Consider the following 18,907-nt stretch of genomic DNA (forward strand, 5'->3'; position numbering starts at 1 on the left):
ATTAGCGAAGTAAATGATTTTTCCAAAATTTAAATTTGCTAATAAAGGTCCCAGTACCAGGGTCTCGGGTAATGATGGGCACGAGACGGACCTCGTCTCGAGACCTCCAAGTGGTGCCGGATGATCTAAAATAAGGCACCTTCATGTTGTGCCAAGAATCTATGGTTCCCTGTTTTCTCTTGGATGGTATTAAGGATAAAAATCTAAATTTATGGAAAAGTTCTTAGCTCAAATCTAGATTGATTGAGTTCAGTTCATATCAGTCTCGATATTCATTTCAAGACTTCCAAGACTAGGATGTGACAAGACGAAACAAGACGAGACTCGGTACGGATCCAAAATGATCTTGTCTTGTCTCGTGCCCATCAGTAGTCTCGGGAGTTACACTCCCCTCCCTTTCTTTCTTGAGGTTTCTCTTCTTAAGTTTCCCTTGAGGCTGTTCAGGTAGATACATGTAGTCTTCTCCACAGCCAACAAATGCACAGTACAGCTTACTATACCTTAACTAGATCCATGGAATCGTCAACGAGAGTGTGGTTTTTATGGTACGTACATTATTAGTCTCACCCCTAAGCTATGCGCCTTATACACGGCCTGGTTTACCCAGTGTTCTCAATGGCACCATGTGCGAGTCTCGTCCCGTCCTGTGAAATCCATACCCACTAATGAATTAAACAAAAAAAAAAAAATCCATACCCACTCTTCCTTTACCTCGAGAGAATCGAGTGATTGGCTGTGAGCCAAGCCACAACAAAATCTGAAAACGAAGTCAGTATACCCATTCGTTGGTGTGATCACATATAATGTGAATATTTTATGAATGATTGAAGTGCACGATCTATATATGTCGAAAATCAGCTGCTGACTTCATGTTGGGGCTTGCTGGCGCATAGTGTCGTGGACCGGATCTTCTACTAACCGTTTCGCTGGTATCTTAGTTTTCGGGGCCGGTTCTAGCTGAGGATAAAGGGATTTGATCTCGAGATGCCTCATCCCATGCACGAAACTAGCTCAATCCTTCCCCGGAGAATCTTCAAGTCATTTGTGAAGGGTGAAGCGCCCATTGCATGGGGAGTTTTGGAGAGTTTTCCTTGGCGAGCTTGGGGAGATTTAAGGTTCACCGGAGATATTTAAGGTTCAGATACATGTATGTACAGATACATATATCCGCTGATATGTAACGTGCTATTGTGGGGTATTTTCGGTGTGTGCGTGTACTGGGCTAAAACGCGCGTGTTCACTACCACGACCGACCTTTCTTCTCCTTCTCTCCTTCTCTACACACTACCATCATAACTACCATCTTTGTTTCCACCAACGTCGAATCTATCGTGACATGCCAGTTCTGTCTTCAGTTCTTTCTTCAATCCCCCTGCTGCTCAACCTCAGGCAGTGCATGCCGCTATATATACGCCTGACATGCCCTGTGGATACGATGTAGCCACCGTAATCATCCCCAAATCCATAAGGGTGGGCGGATTTCCCCCGCATCGTGCGCCCTGCTTAAAAGCCCCTCTCTGGAGATATACTTTTCAACTGACTTCCCTCCAGTATCATCGATCCAATAAAATTTATTACCACGTTCATCAAATTCGTTCGGTTTACTCCTCAGGCAACTTTACTCTCATATATTGGCGGGGGATACAGCTCTTTACTGTCCTATCTTTATTTTAGTAAAAAAACCTCGCTTCATATCTAGTTGTGAGCCCTGTCTTATCTGTACTCTCCTCCGCGCTGACATCCTGGTCGGCCCCGGTGACCCCTTAGACCGTCCCTTTATCTTAAAACGGGCAGAAATGTCTGGACTAGATTGGTGCCACTGATTGATCGGGTGAACTTTTAGATATCCTATGTTTGGCGGATAGGATTCTTCCGGAGGGTTCCCCACTCACAATCCATATCCTAAGACTCAACGAATCGACTAGCCAACCATTAATACCAAAGAAAACACGAAGGCTTTTAATAGTCAAAAGCTACTAAGATATCTGATATATCTTAAACGATTTTAACAAATTAGATCATCAAATATCACGCGGTATACCTATGAAACCATCACGGAGAATTAACATACTTAGTGCCCTTCCAATGGGGCCAATAGAAACTACATATGCTATTGAGATTTATATTTAGGTGGACACTGCTTGTGTTTAGTGGATGAACGGGAGGGGTCTTAGATACGCTGAGTTAGTTATGCCTGAGGGTATCGAACACTGGCTATCACTCGATCACCAATAAGCGGCGAATACATCGGGCCGGGGTATTCGTTGCCTGTGTACCCGCTCGTTACCGAAGTCCCGTGGTTAGAAGGCGGAGAAAGCCAGTTCTTCAATAACTCACCAGTTATCACCATTTCAACAAATTAGAAACTGAAAACCGTCATACTATAACCTATAATCAATAGCACGTAAGATGATAGCCGTCGACAATTCCTGGCTATACAAAGTCTCTCCCAAGCTTACTGAACATAATAGGAAAGGGTCAGATATCTCAGACATACGATGCTCTATTCAGCTTGGACGGAATCATGGGTGCGAGGCCTATACATAAATGAGGCCCTGCATATATGGGCGTTCGATAGCCTGGAAAGCTTAGTTGGAGTGCGCACTATACTGTCACGAGCACTGTGGTTGGGACAAGATTTCATTCTGACACTTTTTTTTGTGAGAACAGGGTGCTCTTGACGCTGACAAAAGGACAAGGCAAAAAAAATGACTGACAAATATCTACACGTTTTGGGACAAACTCTGCTGTGAGTTTTTTCTTTAACTACTGGATTGATCACTTGCCTGAAGAAGGTACAGAGGGCGTGCGAGAGGGAACGAAGGAGAAAAGGCCTGGCCACGCACCCATGAGTGTCAAATATAATGGATTTCCCTAATCCTGACTGCTGACAAAGGAATTATGGGACACAAAAAATATGGGACAGACCCCCCGCTAACATTGACAAAAGACCTGAAAGCCCAAGACAATCTAAGGTCGTTGACAACTGACGTCCCAACCACAGTGCTCATGACAGTATTCAAAGAAAGAGTTGCACCGTAATTATGCGATACAACTACGCATATCGAAGGTATCAGTATCGAAATCTTATTGAAACACGGCAATCGTCGTTCTTACTGGTCTGACGACTAAATCTGACCAAAATTACCTTCTCATTGAACAGAATATGGGTCAAAATATCACCATTCACCGAGAGGATGGAATCAGCTAAAAACCAATAAAATACTATCTTGATAAACCGTCACTGCGTTATTCATGTATATGGTGCTGCAGTTAAGGGGCTTTCGCAAATATATCCAGACGTTCTCTTTATGGATCCAATGGATAAGGTCAAAAGGGTACTTGCCAACAATTAAGCCAGGAACCCTAGCCGAATGGTGAACCCTAGGAAAAAAATTCATATCAATATTTCTGGCTAGCGTATAACAATCACCGGAACTCATACCTTAAATAAAGGGATACAACTATACATTAAAAGTCCTATTACTAAGGTTATGGGGTCGAACAAAGCATACTAGAAACAATATAGCAGTCAACTCAACTACCAATGTCTCTAAATATGATTAGGGCATAAACAATCAGGAGACAAGGGCCATAGTGGTACTAGAATATCTACCGCAATGAGCTGGCGTCAAAGATAAATTGCACTGACTACCAAAAGCTAGGAGACAATGTCGAAGGTGCGACGGCCGGTATTATGAACCTTAGAAATTATGCGGGTATGGGCAAATGCAATTATAACAATGATGGCTGATGAAGTGCGTGGCAAGTAAAGAGGCGATTATTGCCGATTGAAAGGCTCCGCACGGATATAAGCTTTACCCCAGGTTGAGGTGTAGATCCTGTGGGCTCCTCTTCTGTTCCTGCTTTACAGAAACCTGTTCTATCAGTTAGATTCAAGGCTGATTTTTTGGGCGATCAGAGAGCTGGAACTATATTTGCCATCTTTAACCGAGATAATGAATAAGGTATAATATACCCGTACATTATGAGTACATGGGTAGCTTGACATGAGCTCTACTCGTAGCTTCATAGCGTTTCCGAACACGACCAATATTGCATGACATACAAAAAGGTGGATTTGGCGCTTTTTTGTATGGTATGCAATAGCAGTTGTGTTCGGAAACGTCATGAATCTACGGGTAATTCATCTGCAGCTGGTCCATGCACTCACTCGCTGAGTACTTTAGGGTTGCTGTGTGGTTCATCTCTGTGCTGGCCCGCGACGCAGAGCAGGGATTGGTTGGGAGACGAGAAGATTAATACGGGCGCATATAGATTCGGGATCTAGGATGTATCTTATATCTGTCTGAAGGGATATTTACCCGTACTGCGCAGCACAATACCGATATTGATATCTCCGATATAGTTTCTGCCGGGCCTATTCCCCGAGAACAATAGAAAATAATATTTACGCTGAGTTATGTACAATTGCTTTATCTGGCAAACTCAACGTCATTGAAAAGACTTAGACTAGGCTACAACGTTGGCCTCACTCCGGAGAGGGTAAAAATCCTTCCGATGAAACGGAAAGTTAGACACCGGCAGGTCGTAACCCCAACTGAGTTAACTTTCCCCTCCTGATCTACGACATGATACATCACTCGTCCCTTTCTTCCGCAGAGTGCACAAACACCATTGGACTACCAAGCGTCTTATGGACCATATACAGCTCGAGATCTTCGTATCGGCAATTATCTATGGAGGAATACCTTATAATGGTTATTCAAACCAGCTGTTTACTCTATCATCTATCTCGGCATATTCCACAGTCAATATCGAAATGCTACTCTATCATGCCAACTATCAAATAATATGTGGAAGTAATGCATTGTTTTATATATAATGCGCCTCTGGCCTCGTTTTTGGGTCGACACGGAAGATAAAGTTGTTGAGTTGGTACTAACACTCCGTACGCCTAAGGTAAATTGCCACTCAAATAAACGATTAGGGGGTCCAACTTTGAGTCTACGTTTAAGTGGATGTACACCTTAGCACCTCGGGCCTACATTCAAATGGATATAAAAACCTTTAATTCTAGCTAATGGCAAATTTCAAGAGAATATATACTATACAATCGAGTAATGAGATTTGAAGCCAAGCCACCAGCCAGTTTTTTACCAAGACAAGCGCAGTTAAATCGTTTCAAGAAAAAGAGAGCACTGGAGAAATAAAAAATAATGATAGATATCTTTGATTTTTTATCCGAGTTATTAAACACTTAGAAGATCATGGACCTAATGTACTAAGCATGATGGTAGTATGTAGTTACATGCACCCTGTAAGTTTGGTCGAATATTAACGCTTACTGAAGCGTCGGGATTTTAATGCGTTAAAATCTTGTATATCGCCACAGGGATTTTGTTCCTCTCAAGAATACTAAACAGAAAAATATATATTAACATATATTGATCGACGATCGTGCACATCAATCCTGAATTGATGTGCACAGCGGTGAGTTCCTTAATCTAATACACGACCCTTAAGTATGAAAAAAAAAAAAAGGCCAATAAAATGCCATGCCCACGGAGGCGGTATGAAATCTCCGCAGCGAAGGAGAGACATCTTGCATATGTATGTGTCAAAGCGTTGATACCGAGAAATACTTCTCATGGGACAGTACGTGCGCTCTCTTGGCAAAATGCACGGGGATTAATGATGATCTGAAAGATGGGATGATCCAGAGTTTATGGCTGACGGGTTTCCATCTTTCCGAGCTGTCTCAATAGTTTACAGTCGTACTGTTCATGGAATAGCTTTACATTCATCAATATCATTGATACTACTAACAGCAGTGGTTCCTTGTCGTGGCTGTACATGTTCTTTTAATTTTATAAAGCCTTGGGTTCCACGTTACCGAGCTAGAGAAAAAAGACACGAAGACTGTTTTTTCCCCGAAAAATAAATTATAAACAAAACACTACCTACATCAAGGGGCCACATAGACACTCCTGTAATGCCAAGCCAAATCGTTCGTGGGGGCGGCATGGATATTTGCTGATCACATCCATGCTCCCTGGTCAACAACGGACCGTGTGTCACAAACAATCACTCGCCTGCACACAAGGAACCGGCATGAACGCCGTTACACCAAAAACATCTCGGGGTCACTTCCTATTGAGTTCGAATCCGATATAAATAAACACTTCGATTTTGAGATAAGTATTTTATTGCAGCGCTGATCATATCTAACCTTTCTTCCTTCTTTTCTCTGGAGGGAAGTTTGCTAACTAATAATTATCATAGTAGTAGATATCAAAAAGTTTCGGATTCACAATCACAGCTCAGAAACCAAATTTTTTTATAATCAATTGCAATTGAATTACAGATACTATAAAGAGAGTTTTAGTCCAGTAAGGACCAATGGAGACCCCGCTATACCACCGCTCTTCCACTACCTAAAAATAATAAGAAATCCATAAAAGTCCATCCCCCTCCATCACTTCCTTGTTGCCTAATACATTCCGATTTTCCGCACAAGTTACAGCCACCCGCAAGAATAAAGAAAACTAAAACCAAAAGATCGTCGACTATCCCCCAGCTAGTATGCTCCATGTTGCAGTAGCCACCCCCCAAGTACCAGTATAGCGTGCGATCCGTTTATAGGATTAAACCGAACAAGCTACAGCAGAAGCAAGTAGCACCTCCAAGAAGGCTGACAAGGAGAGTTACGACGAGACTAAGCAATCCATCGATAACAAGGGCAAGGACAACGAGAAGACCGTTGATAGCAACCTTGAGTTCAACGAGGAGGGAGGCAATAAGGACGAGGAGGAGGGAGAGGAGACCACCAACTATAGTTAATCTGTCAGTATATAAAACTTATGAAAAATGAGCAGAAGAAGGTGAGGAAAACATACGAAGACCACACTTTCCGAGCAAGAAGGTAAGGCAAACATTGATGGCGATGATAATCTCCACTACAATCTTAACAATGATGGAGATGACAACGGTAGGGCACTTCCATCCGCTGGGGATATCCCCTTGATTGTGCTGGTCCACTTAGTAATGATTACTGCGCACTCCTTCTGCCAGCTGATGATATCGGTGGTTTTGCAGCTTCCACTGCAGGTGCCGGTCCACTTTTTGTGGCAGGTATCGAGCTCAGTCTTGCAGCTGGTGAGGTGGCCAGTGATGGCATCGCTGGTAGCGTCGCGGATTGCGAGCTCTGGAGCGGGAGCTGCGACGGGAGAGGCAACAGCGAAGATGCTGAAGATGGCCACGGCGGCAGAGAGGATGGATGAAACACGCATATTGACTGTTGGTTGTGGTGGTGGTGGGGGGAAGAAGAAGATATTAAAGTGAGAGTAGTAGTGGTAGTAGTGAGTGGTAGTGGTGGTAGGCGGATGAGGAGTGAAGAGCGAGGTGAGGAATTGACTGATGGGGGGAGGTTGTTGAGTCTTATATAGAGAAAATCGAAGATGGTAGGTTAGTAGGTTAGTATGTTGATTGTCAGTGCGTCTCTCGTACGGACATCAAGCAAGCAAGCAAGCAAGCTAGCTAGTTTGAATTTCCGTATGAGTATCTCTATGCAGTACCTTTGCCTGCTCCCTCCCCTGGTAAGTTTGTTCAAGGATAGTTTTTTCTTTCTTTTTTTTCTCACACTCTCTTTCTCGCTATCTTCGATGTGCATATCTTTTTTCCTTCAAATGCCGAAATTAAACCTAGAACAAACAGGAAAGAAAAAATCACCTCTATTATTCCTTGCCGTAGCACAGAACCTCTGCATCTGGACCAGGAGTGTTTTTTTTTCTTCACTGTTTTTCTCGTTTTTCTTTTCAATGCTTTTTTGGGGAATAAGGCATTGGCTTCAATGAAGTCGGTGGCGGGTTGATCTTAACTGTCTGTCCTGTTTTGGCATGCGTGAGCAAGTAATTGTAAATATCTAACTGACTAGCTATACAGGATACAGCTGTATACCATCGATCCTCTTTGAATCGTCCTGTCTACCATAATAATATTACGCTACTACCACCACTGCTCTCATGTATCCTGCCTATCTAGCTACAATATTATACCCTAAACTCTTCTAGATCTCCCTTGGCCTTTGGATTTCAAAGAAACAAATATTTACAGTACAATACTCGGAGCTACACGGAACCCTCCTCCCCATGCAGCACCTCCCAGGGGGTTCGGGAGTCGGAGGTAGGGAGGTAAGTGTAGGTACGGTACTCTATCGATATCGCATCAACCTACCCACGTACCTACATACATGTACCTGTACCTACTAGTAGTTTTCCCACCTCCCGAGGGAAAACCATGGCCAACCATGCAATTAATACTGCAGCTAGCACACTATAGCAAGAATTCGAAAGCATAGCTGCCGATCCGATCCCAAGAGATCAGCATCAGTATCGTCCCAGGGGCGAACAGGAAAAAAAGGGGTGGAGGGGTGGAGGGGTGGTGGGGTGGTGGTGTGTGGTTCTGATCATTGGCCTTTTCTTCTTTTGAGGGTCTCTGTGGATACTTGATTGTTCTTTGATTTTTTTTCTCTACGTATTTCTTTTGTTTTTGGGCGTGCGGTAGGGCTTAGTTAGTTCTATAGGGGCGCCGGAGTATTATTGCGTTTTCTTACTAGTGGAACTGAGTCAAACGGTCGCGCCGGTACGGTACGTACGGCGCCCACGAATATGAGACAGGTAATGGGAAGTTAGGCTGGCTGTCATGGCGGTGCACCAGTGACACAGTTCAACGTCGCGTGGAGGGGGACGGGCGTCGGTTACATGTAGTAGTGTAGTAGTAGCAGTAGGATGTAGGTCCGGTTGTTAGTTGGTGAGTGTGTGGAAGCTAGAAGCCCCGTGGAAGACACACGGACACTGCAACCGCGCTCGGGCCTAGTACTATACCTACAGCATGCTACTACTAAACCACAACTACATGTACCTACATACCACTCTCTCCTAAGCCAGCAAACTAAACTATCTAACCAGCATCACCGCCGCAAATCGGAAGAGTACCTCCAATGCGGTGTCTCGGACCGAAAGGCTCTCGGGTTTCGTATTTGGCAGAAAACGGGACACTGAGGCTGGCTGTCATAGCTACAGAACAATTACATAGTGAGTTCTTTTGTTTGCGATTTGCGGGAGCTTATTTCCGCCCCCCGTCCCGACATATTTAACTCTTTGCTTAACAATTGCGGTAGATGCAGCAGCAGTGCAGTGGTAGCGGATATCATACCTGTCTGTCTATCTGGGTAGCTGGTTTGTTTGTGCATCCTTCTTTCCAGCTGAATTAAATCACGATTGCAAAAGAAAAAGAGCCACGGCGGTCCGTCCCTCCGCTAATTAGCTGGTGACTTCAAGATGACGTCTTTCATCGTATAGCTGGCGGTCTGGCCGCTACATACATACTTATGATAGGAAGATATTGCTGGCAGGAGTCAAGCTTTACCGGCCGGTCAACAATCAGGTAATCCCTCTCGAGCTGCCTGGGTGTAGGTAGGTACAATATACCCATCCCATCCATTCATCCATCCATCCATCCAGTGAGTGATAGTAGTACAATTGTAATACACCCCTTCCTCCTCCCCTCCCTCCCGTATCCCGGGGAAAAGCTAGAAGAATGAAAATGATTAGCAAAACCTACCACCCTCGGGAATCCAGATCTCAGGTAACACACTACAACTAGGTTAGTTGTTCAAATTCTGTGTATCGGATAATTATCCGGGCGATCGTCGCCTTGTTTAGTAGGCGAGAGGGGGGCGTGGGAGATTTTAGGCAGCGGTGAAGGAACCAGTTACTTTGGCTCAAACTCACTCAGGCCTTTGAAGGCGTGCGGTGTGCGGTGTTCCAGAAGGAATTTGTGAATACGGATGTGTGTGAGTGAGACTCTGCTCGCTCCATGGGCGAGACAAGTGAAATTCCCAAGTAATTGTCAATCTGATTATCTCGCTTCTTGGCATCTACTAATTCACAACCGTATGCAGCTAGCTATAATGACTACTATTGCTACTAATCTAAAAATAACCCCCCTTTACCCCACGCACCCCTGGGACGAACATTTTCCACTCGGCCTCGGGTCGCCACGGCTACGGCTAGATCTCGGTGCGCTACTGACTGGCGGCGGGAACGGGTTAGTCACATACCTACCGGATATCGGGATGGGTTAAGTTGGAGTAGAGCAGGTAGAAGTAGAGGAGGAAATTGTAAGCTTGTCGAGGGCCAGGCATCGATCAGGGTTCATGGTAGTTGTGTACATATTCGACTGTTTCCATATGAGGTGCATAATATCCGGTGTTATGGTATTAAACAACATTATACAGCGAGAGGCAAAATTATTGTAGAAACAGGGGTCTAAAAACAGGGTTTCTGTGGCTGGGCAAGCCAATAGGACTCCTCCCATATTTCTACAATAATCTTACCGCAAGCTGTAGCGACGACAGCGATGACAGCGACCACGACAAATATCAAAGTGCTTTCGGACGTATCCAATTTTTCCAGAAGAAAAAGGGCTCCAGAGCTAGAGACGTGTCGGCCTTCTGCCCACACTCGTCACTCTGATTCTATTTTTGATGTGAGTGCGAGAGGGTGTCTAGGTTATGCACTCTAGAGTAGAGTAGCTCGAAAGCAAGATCTAGGTACAGCACCCTACTCTACACAATTGCGCAACTTTCCCTTTTTGCCTGGCCTCAAATCCCCCTTTCCTGCCCTCACCTCTCCTTGGCGCGTAGATCTCCCGTGCAACAATGACAAGACCTGTTTTGGCGGCGACGTGTAACTGTGCTCTCTCTTTTTTGACAGCCTTGACAGGTAACGCAGAGCCCAAACTACCGATATAGCCGAAATCTGTGTAACGGTGCAGATCTTAACTGTGCGAGAAACTGCCGTTCATGCAGTGGGCCGGGTGTTAAAGCTGGTACATGCATATGTAGACCATCACCATATATAAAAGTTCCGTTGGAAGGCCTGTTTACGGCGCAAGCCACAGGAACAATACCAAATGGGCACTTGCAGTTATTGATTTGAGTGGCTTGCACAGTAAATCTTGTCTGCAACCACTAGAATTTGTTGGTGCGTGCTGGCAGGGGAAATGGAGGGGGGGGGACGAACCGGGACCGAAACGAGTGAGTGCGAGTGAAGCTACATGTAGCTTTGGAGGTATGGATCCCAAAGGGTGATTTGGCTCCCACCCCCAACACCCACCCGCGGAAATTTGGGGGGTCAAGTGCCCCAGTCTATGATAGATTCTTCTAGGAAAACGGCTAGGAGATGAAGAATCTGTAGGTGCATTTTTTTTTTTTTTTGCTCCTACCTTAATTCCCTTCCCCTCGGGCATCGGGGGAAGTGACGGCGTGCGTCGTTCGCGGCACATGGCAGCAGCGCCTTATGTACCTACATCGACCATTCAATTGGAGTACACGCCTTCTCCCCGCCATGGAAAAATTGGGGGCGGCTGCGGTGGAAAGAGCGTTGCGCATAGCTTTTCGGCCCCCATATCAGATCATAGACTCGAGGCCGATCGGGGTCGGGTGGTAGTTACTTGCCATGTCTCAGTCTCGGTCTCATGCTCAGACTCACTCTCGGACTTTGCTGCTGACTGATTACTCCACTCAGCTCAGAGAGATCGTGTGATATGATAATTAGCTATATAGTTAGTCTGAAGGAAATAGTAGGAATGTCGGTGTCTCACTGTTGTCCGTTGTTTGATTTGAATCATACGAGTGCTGCCACGGCGTGTCGAAGGAAAAGGCTTGTGAGGCATGCGTGCAGGTGTCGAATTCGATTGACAATACATGATTGAGGATGAGCAGCACGTGGAGGGCAGTTGCAGGGGTAACCATGGAGACAGATCTGAATGGCCATAAGGGTGATCGTCATAAGAGGGTCGGATATAGCGAAAGCAGCCGGGATCATTTATATGTGCGACCAAATTGGGCTTGGTATATTGTTATGCTGCCCTTTTTGGCTTGGAAGACAAACTGCCTCGAGTAACCACCACCATACAAGCTCTCACAACCACCAATCGAGACCTAACTACAGCTACATGTACAACCATACTACTCTGTGAACCACATGCAACTAACTCGATAACCAGCTCAAGTAGCGTTTTTCTACCAGTCGGAGTTGCCAATTTCCGGGTGAACCGCGCCGTTCGACGTCCGCCTTCAATATATCAAACACCCCAGAACCCAGTAGTGACAGGGTCTTTATCTGAGTACACTCATGTTCGCGCCTTTCGATCTGGGCTTGGGTGTGTGCCGATTGGGGGCTGGGCTAGGGGTTGGAGTTGAGCTGGGCTGTGGGGGTGGGTGATACTTGAGATATCACTCGACTTGCTCACTCCAAGAAAGATAATATTTCGGCACATGGCTAGGACCAGGTCAGTGATCCGGCTGGACAGTTATCAAAGATAAAAGCGGTGTGCGGGTACATTGCAGAGGGCGTAAAACTGGCTAGCTGGTTTGATCCATGATCACCAAAGCTAGGCTACAGGTTTTAAAATTTGTTTTTTTCTTCCTTTCAATTTCGCAGCGAGACATATTGGTGATGGAACATACATAAGTGTTCTGCGTGTGAATCTCTACTGCAGGGCATGAAGGAGCCAGAAGCTGGCCCCCGCGTTTTGGATATATTTTTAAAAGGAAATGATGTATCTGGTTCGCGGTGGGCCGGGGGGGGGGGGGGGGGGGAAAGAGAGGGAGATTATCGGTAAGTATAGAGAAATGATATATCAGATCCCACAACCGAGGGAGTCACGGAGAGGTTGGCGAGATTAGAGGAGAATACTGACTCGTGATCATTGCCAAAGAGAGGTTTTTAGGATTGGGGTTGGGAGGGGGAGGTTAGTTTCTGGCAGAAATAAAGGACACCTGGACGGCGATGTGAATGGAAGATCCGGATCCTCTAATCTTCACGATCATTGCCGTAATGGAAGCGAAGCTTAGCCCCCGGGATCGTGGTTTGAAGTTTTTCGGACTAGATCCCACTTATCCAGGCGGGAAGTCCTGATAATTGCCGGAAGAGATAGTCTAAGGGCACATACTTCCCGTCGTAATCGTTTGGATTTCAGCCCCCGCGCTTTAGAGTTCTTCACTCAGCGGGAGAAGGGGGGAAAGGTGAAGGGAGCGCATCAATCCTCACGATAATTACCGTAAAAAAGAACACCACAAAAAAAAAGGCCAATGAGTCCCGTATGTATATCCGTCACAGGGTACACTGCCTCGGCTAGATGAGATGATTATTGACTGTTCCGGCCGTCAATACATGTGTGTGCTAGAAGTTTTTATTTTTCTTCGATTTTAGCTTTTGGGTCGGTAGTAATCGTGCCGGATCCGCAGGCTTGAGGGGAGATATGACCGGCCTCCAGTGTAACTTCCATGGGTTTGGTGGGGATGACCATGGTTCGTACATATTGCACGCGCAAGCTGGATTGTTTTGTTGGCAATTGAGAAAAGAAGGGCACTTTACCAAGCCTCTTTTTTTCGTTGTTGTGGGCCGCACTGGGACACTGAAGATTTCTCTACCACAATGTGAAACCTGTTTTCCCAAAATTTTGGCCAGAGTGCCGGGGCGCAGGTAACATTTCTTGCTCTATGTACATAGTACTGATCATGACTGTGCTATGGATATAGCTATTAATATTGCTTGACCATTAATTATTTTGGGTCAAGTGCATACTGTGTAGCCGTATTGGTCGAGTTTGTAGTTACTTGATTAATTACTAGTGAGTTCATTGGGCCACGAACCCATATCCCCGTATTTAAGTATTGTGCAGAGTGCGTGGCTTACATACATGATATATGTGCTGTACTAGAGACGATATTTATTAGTGGGAATTCGAATCATCGATGCCAGTTAGTCGTTCAATTGTTTGACAAAACTGATTTGGGTTAGTACTTGTTTATTTGACTCTATATGTCTGTAACTATAATATGTCTTGGCAATTAATTAGTACCTTACTATTATTACTCGCGAGGCAGTTGGTTAGATTAAGGCAACTTATATAGCTCAGCTAACTAGGTCGAGGGCAGCTGTGAGTAGCCGAGTAATAATATATCACGGCATCGGCCGGGGGCAGGTTTCCTTTTGCATGCCTCGTCAGCGGCGGCGGGCTTGACGTACCTACATCCAACATCCTGCCTACTCGCCTGATTTTCCTGGTTGCTTGTTCCTGGCTTTAAGTTGTGTGTGGGGTTAATGTTATTCGTTTAATGTTAATGTAAGCCCGGCCAGATCTTGAAAGTTAAGGTTTATAATTAATTGGATGCGGGCCAATAATACAGGAGTAAATAGCAGGCATTAGTTGCCCCCAGCTCGGTAAGATCAACTTTTTTTTTTTAGCGAAGAATTAAAGGGTTGTGTATTTCCTCCCCGGCACCTTGTTTTCTAGCATCGACATGATCAGGGGTTTTAAACTTGACTTTCGACGTTGGTCATGGTGTCCTAGACATTGAGATGCTGGGTATATTTAGCTAGGTATGGAATATGTGCTTGTATATAGGTTTAAATTTCTGGAGAAAAAAAATTGTGAGCGTAGCATTGGTATACTGAGATCATAATGTTGGCAGGCTTGTAGTGATTAATTATTTCAAGTTGAAGATTCCGGTGCAGTGCATTGGCATGACTCGCCGGATGTTTGCGTTGCTAGCTGACCCGTTTTTTTCATTCCCGTCCCACAATAAATAGTCTTGCCAGAGGTTGTAGAGTATTAGTATCTACGTACATGCTATACCGGATATCTGCAGATATGATATTGGTTTTCTTCCTTTCTTTCTGTCGGTAGATTTATCAGCTGACATGACCCTGCAGGCCTGACCGCCAGCGATTTACTGAGATGTGACCATGAGGGTGTGCTGTATATGTCGTGATCAATTCTAGAAGGAATAAAGAGTGTATTTGAGATATATATATATGTTACTAACGTATGGATAGAGATAGAGGTATACGTATATACAAGTAATAAACAACTCGAAGTACTGTACGTATATTACTATAGCTAGTTGGTAATCTCACATATAGCTTGATTTGAAAAGGCGTACACACGAACATGGAAGATCCTCCTTCTTATCGGGATATCAAGCTAGGTGGTAAGCATACACGAATGAGTTATCAATTGCAATCAACTAAACTCATGTATATATACGTACTAGGCGGTAAGTTCCTTGAGCTCGCGAGACCTCACTGGGGAGATACATAATATTTTTGTTTAATTTATTAGGTAACGAAAAACAAAAATAGCTAGAAATAAACTGAAAAATGAAGCAGGTTTCTAGTTTTGAAAGTGTAATGATCAATAAGGCAATGGGGAACTACGCAAAAGGAGAAGCATTTGTACCTTGATTTCTTTCACCTCCTTTTGCTGTCTACCTCCGTCACGATTACCCGCTAGAACAATGGCCGACTAGATCCAACTATCAAGGGAAAAGACAACAATTGTAATCTATCCCATAGTCCGTTAAAGCTGCCTATTGATTCGAGCGGCGTATTTTCAGCTGTGGCTTGTGTCTGGATCACACACATATTCGGCTGCCACCCTTCCTCTTTTAGTAATTATAATATTCTGTCAAATAGACAGCATCTAAGCACCGGATTATGGGATAGGCTCGGAGGCTTGTTTCCAAGCGAATTTCTTTGATCTCTCGTCAACTACACCAAGGGAGACGTGACAAGGGGGGGTGTCAGTTACACCGGTAAAATTGACATTGAGTAACTGCACACTTGTTACAGTTGGAGCCTGTACGTGCCATCGTGGAAAACCACAGAAGGTACGTACTACAGGACGAAGCCATGGCCACAACGTTAATGGTTGTCTCTCCACCTATAGAACGACGTCCATAATGAGCGATGGGATGAGTGAATACATTGCATATTGTTTAGATCAGAGCCAAGGGCCTGCGGGCAAGTGAAGAAATTGACACCCCCGCGCCCCCACCATCTAGCCTGATATTTTGCAGAACTCAGATCTCACCAGGGCAAACTCAGCTCAACTCACGGACTCGCCGAGACATTGTAATGGAACTCTCGCTGTTTCGAAATGCCGCCTGGAAGGGTCGGCGCTTGAATCCGCTAGATTATGGGATATCAATATAGCCTACAAAAAAAGGTGCAGTTAAGCCTAAGTTGAAAGCATAGAATATTACGGTGCTTAGGTAATGAATTAGTGACATTAACGAGTTGCAGAGCGCGCGCGCTTGTGGTAATGATAATTTATTGACATTAGCACTGTCCAAGGTAAGTCACTGTACGGTGCACACATGTATGATATTCCATTGGACCGGATAATATCTGAAAAGAGAAGCGTGACTTATTAAGGGGTTGGTTGCACAGTAGGGTTACTGGAACTGGTTATGAGGCTCGAGCTTGGCTTGTTGGCTGTGTCACGAACCCTGGTTGTCACCCTCCTCGCTTAGATGGTCACGCTGCGGAAAATCGATTTTTTCTAGATCAACGATAGGCCCGAAAGAAACTTTAAGGCACATGAGAGTAGAGTATCCCAGCTAAAAAAAATCAAAAAAAAAATTCTTATTTACCTTCCAATATATATCCTCGGGCGCATTATGAATGATATCGGGCCTTGAATACATGTACAGCAAAACCTATCATAATTCCACCCCCACGATGGCCGAACTCTACTAGAATTATCGGAGGGATGGAACTTGGAGAGAGGTATTTGCTAGCAAACCGCAGGTTTTGTTCCCTCCGAACGCTGGAAGTTTGATAGGGATGGAGTTTCGAGGGGGGTGGAATTATGATAGGTTTCTCTGTACTTGAAATTTCTAATATTTTATTTAGGTCAGAACCAACGTCACTATCACAATTAACCCAGCGTCATGATCGCCGACGCTCATGTACCATGACTTAGGCAACAAGACTCCCCACATGCACAATAAGTAAATCCCACCTAGAGAAAGGATATAGTAGAAAAACAGTAGCCGCGTCTTTGGCTGCGTATTGTAATCTCATGTATTCAAACCAGCCATGAGAGATAAAATCGAAGGTGATCGAGGGCCTAGCTATAGCTACATACATGTATAGGCGCTCACTGTGTAACTGCTCGTCAGCTAGCTGCGATGCATCGATGGCTAGGTTATTTGCTCAAATATTCTGATGTCCATGAATAGCCGTGAATACATGTACTTTGTAGATTAATACAATATGTATTTTGTTGGCCAAATGCGCCTATGGGATAGCCTCGCGAGTGATGGTCCATGAGTAGGCGATGTGTCACGTCACCCGACATTCCCTCTAAAGTTTTGCCCGGTTGTAAACGTTTGAACAACCATCCAGGACAAGTGTGTTATCTATCTTCACCTGCTCTTCATTCTTTCGCGTTTCAAAGGAGGGGTGTAATGCCCTCTGCTCGCCACCGATCGCGATCTGTAATTAATGCTGCTCAGGTACCTGTTAGAGAAATATTTGCAATTTGCAATATCTGGGTACCACGCAGAACTAGTGATGATTGCAAAAGCTGCAAGAGACTACCATACATCTTGCCACCAGAATGGACGTATCGAGACTATCAAAATTCTGCTAGGTGTCTGTGCTCCCCTCCAAGCATTCATGGTATAGGACCTCATGTTATTGTTTCCATCCAGGCACTCTCGATGATCTAAATCGAGAAGATGGATACTTGGCTTTGGTATATGTGACAGCTAGCTAATTAGCTCATAAATCAATTTGCCTCCTTCTCGAAAAGGAGTCTCCGTCAAACAACCCGGATTCACCATCAGGCCTAGGTATTTATATACATAGAGCGATTTCGCCTCGCATGATAGTTAGTGCCTACGCACTCTGGAGACCTTGAAGTATCGTTTTTAGACTAGGTTTCTAATCCAGCTCATGATCATAACCTTTCAGGAAGTAATGCTGCATCGTGTATCAAAGGCGGGTTATCTGTCCATGAGACTAAGATCGTCATTTTCGGAACGGCCACAAATAGATATCAATAAATACAAGCGAAAGATGTTACACTATCTAGTGGCGGATGCGTTGCTCAAATGAGTACGTTCTTCGAAGCTCCTGACAACGGTGGAGTGACACCGTCTGATCTCCAAATGAATGTGAAGAGGATGTTGGAATTAATGAGCCCTGCGGAACTTTAGTATAACCAATTATGCAGTGGTAGCGAGCAAACCCGGGGCAAATGCTCGAATTCACTACTTAGAATCCTTTCTATGTACTACATATAATCACACTATAGCTACCCAACCACCAAAACCCCTCCCTACGCACCAATTGCAAGCATCATTTCAACTTCACTACAGTTTGAATGTAAAATCAATAGTAGAAAAACCTGTCCATAGTGGCATGGTACCCCAGTACAATAATGTTCGACACGGTAAGCATGCATACCAGATACAGAGAAACCTATCATAATTCCACCCCCTCGAAACTCCATCCCTATCAAACTTCCAGCGTTCGGAGGGAACAAAACCTGTGGTTTGCTAGCAAATACCTCTCTCCAAGTTCCATCCCTCCGATAATTCTAGTAGAGTTCGGCCATCGTGGGGGTGGAATTATGATAGGTTTTACTGTACATCGGGCTAAATGAACATTTCATATTGCGAAGTGTCTCATGAAACGCCAAACATGCGCGGACATGGTAAATACACAAATCCTTATGGAAAAGAACTTTCCAATTGGCCAAGTTAAAACGGCTTTCTGCATATTCCCACCCCAAAGCTCCGGGACTTTCCGCCTTGTATTGTGATAGGGTAAGGTAGATAGATTAAGGTAAGCGATATATATTAGAGTTAAGCTTATTCCCGCGGAGGTCGATTCGGCTCCCACATGTGAATAACTCCATCTTTATTGCTCGTCATGGCCATAAAAGCGCTCTTAATACCCTCATCCGTATATTTTTATTCCTCCTCGATATAAAATCCAGTTTCTGGGGAAATCTCTAGCTGGCACAACAGATTATGATGATGACTTAATCTGACAGCCCCTGAGAGTACCTCATGAAAGAT

At 44.6% G+C, this 18,907-nt stretch overlaps 1 protein-coding gene across 1 annotated transcript; it reads right to left on the reverse strand.

The window, feature by feature from the left end:
* Nucleotides 1–6,600: 6,600 nt before the first annotated feature.
* Nucleotides 6,601–7,253, reverse strand: LAJ45_09433 (uncharacterized protein; the record flags this gene model as incomplete). Its single annotated transcript, XM_046118976.1, has 3 exons — nt 6,601–6,794; nt 6,861–6,970; nt 7,024–7,253. The coding sequence occupies 3 exons, from the start codon at nt 7,251–7,253 to the stop codon at nt 6,601–6,603; spliced, it is 534 nt and encodes a 177-aa protein (XP_045967791.1).
* Between the last annotated feature and the right edge of the window lie 11,654 nt (nt 7,254–18,907).

This window comes from Morchella importuna (genome assembly GCF_003444635.1).
Source record: "Morchella importuna strain M04M26 chromosome Unknown Morimp01GS036, whole genome shotgun sequence".
In the NCBI taxonomy this organism is placed as follows: Eukaryota; Fungi; Ascomycota; class Pezizomycetes; order Pezizales; family Morchellaceae; genus Morchella; species Morchella importuna.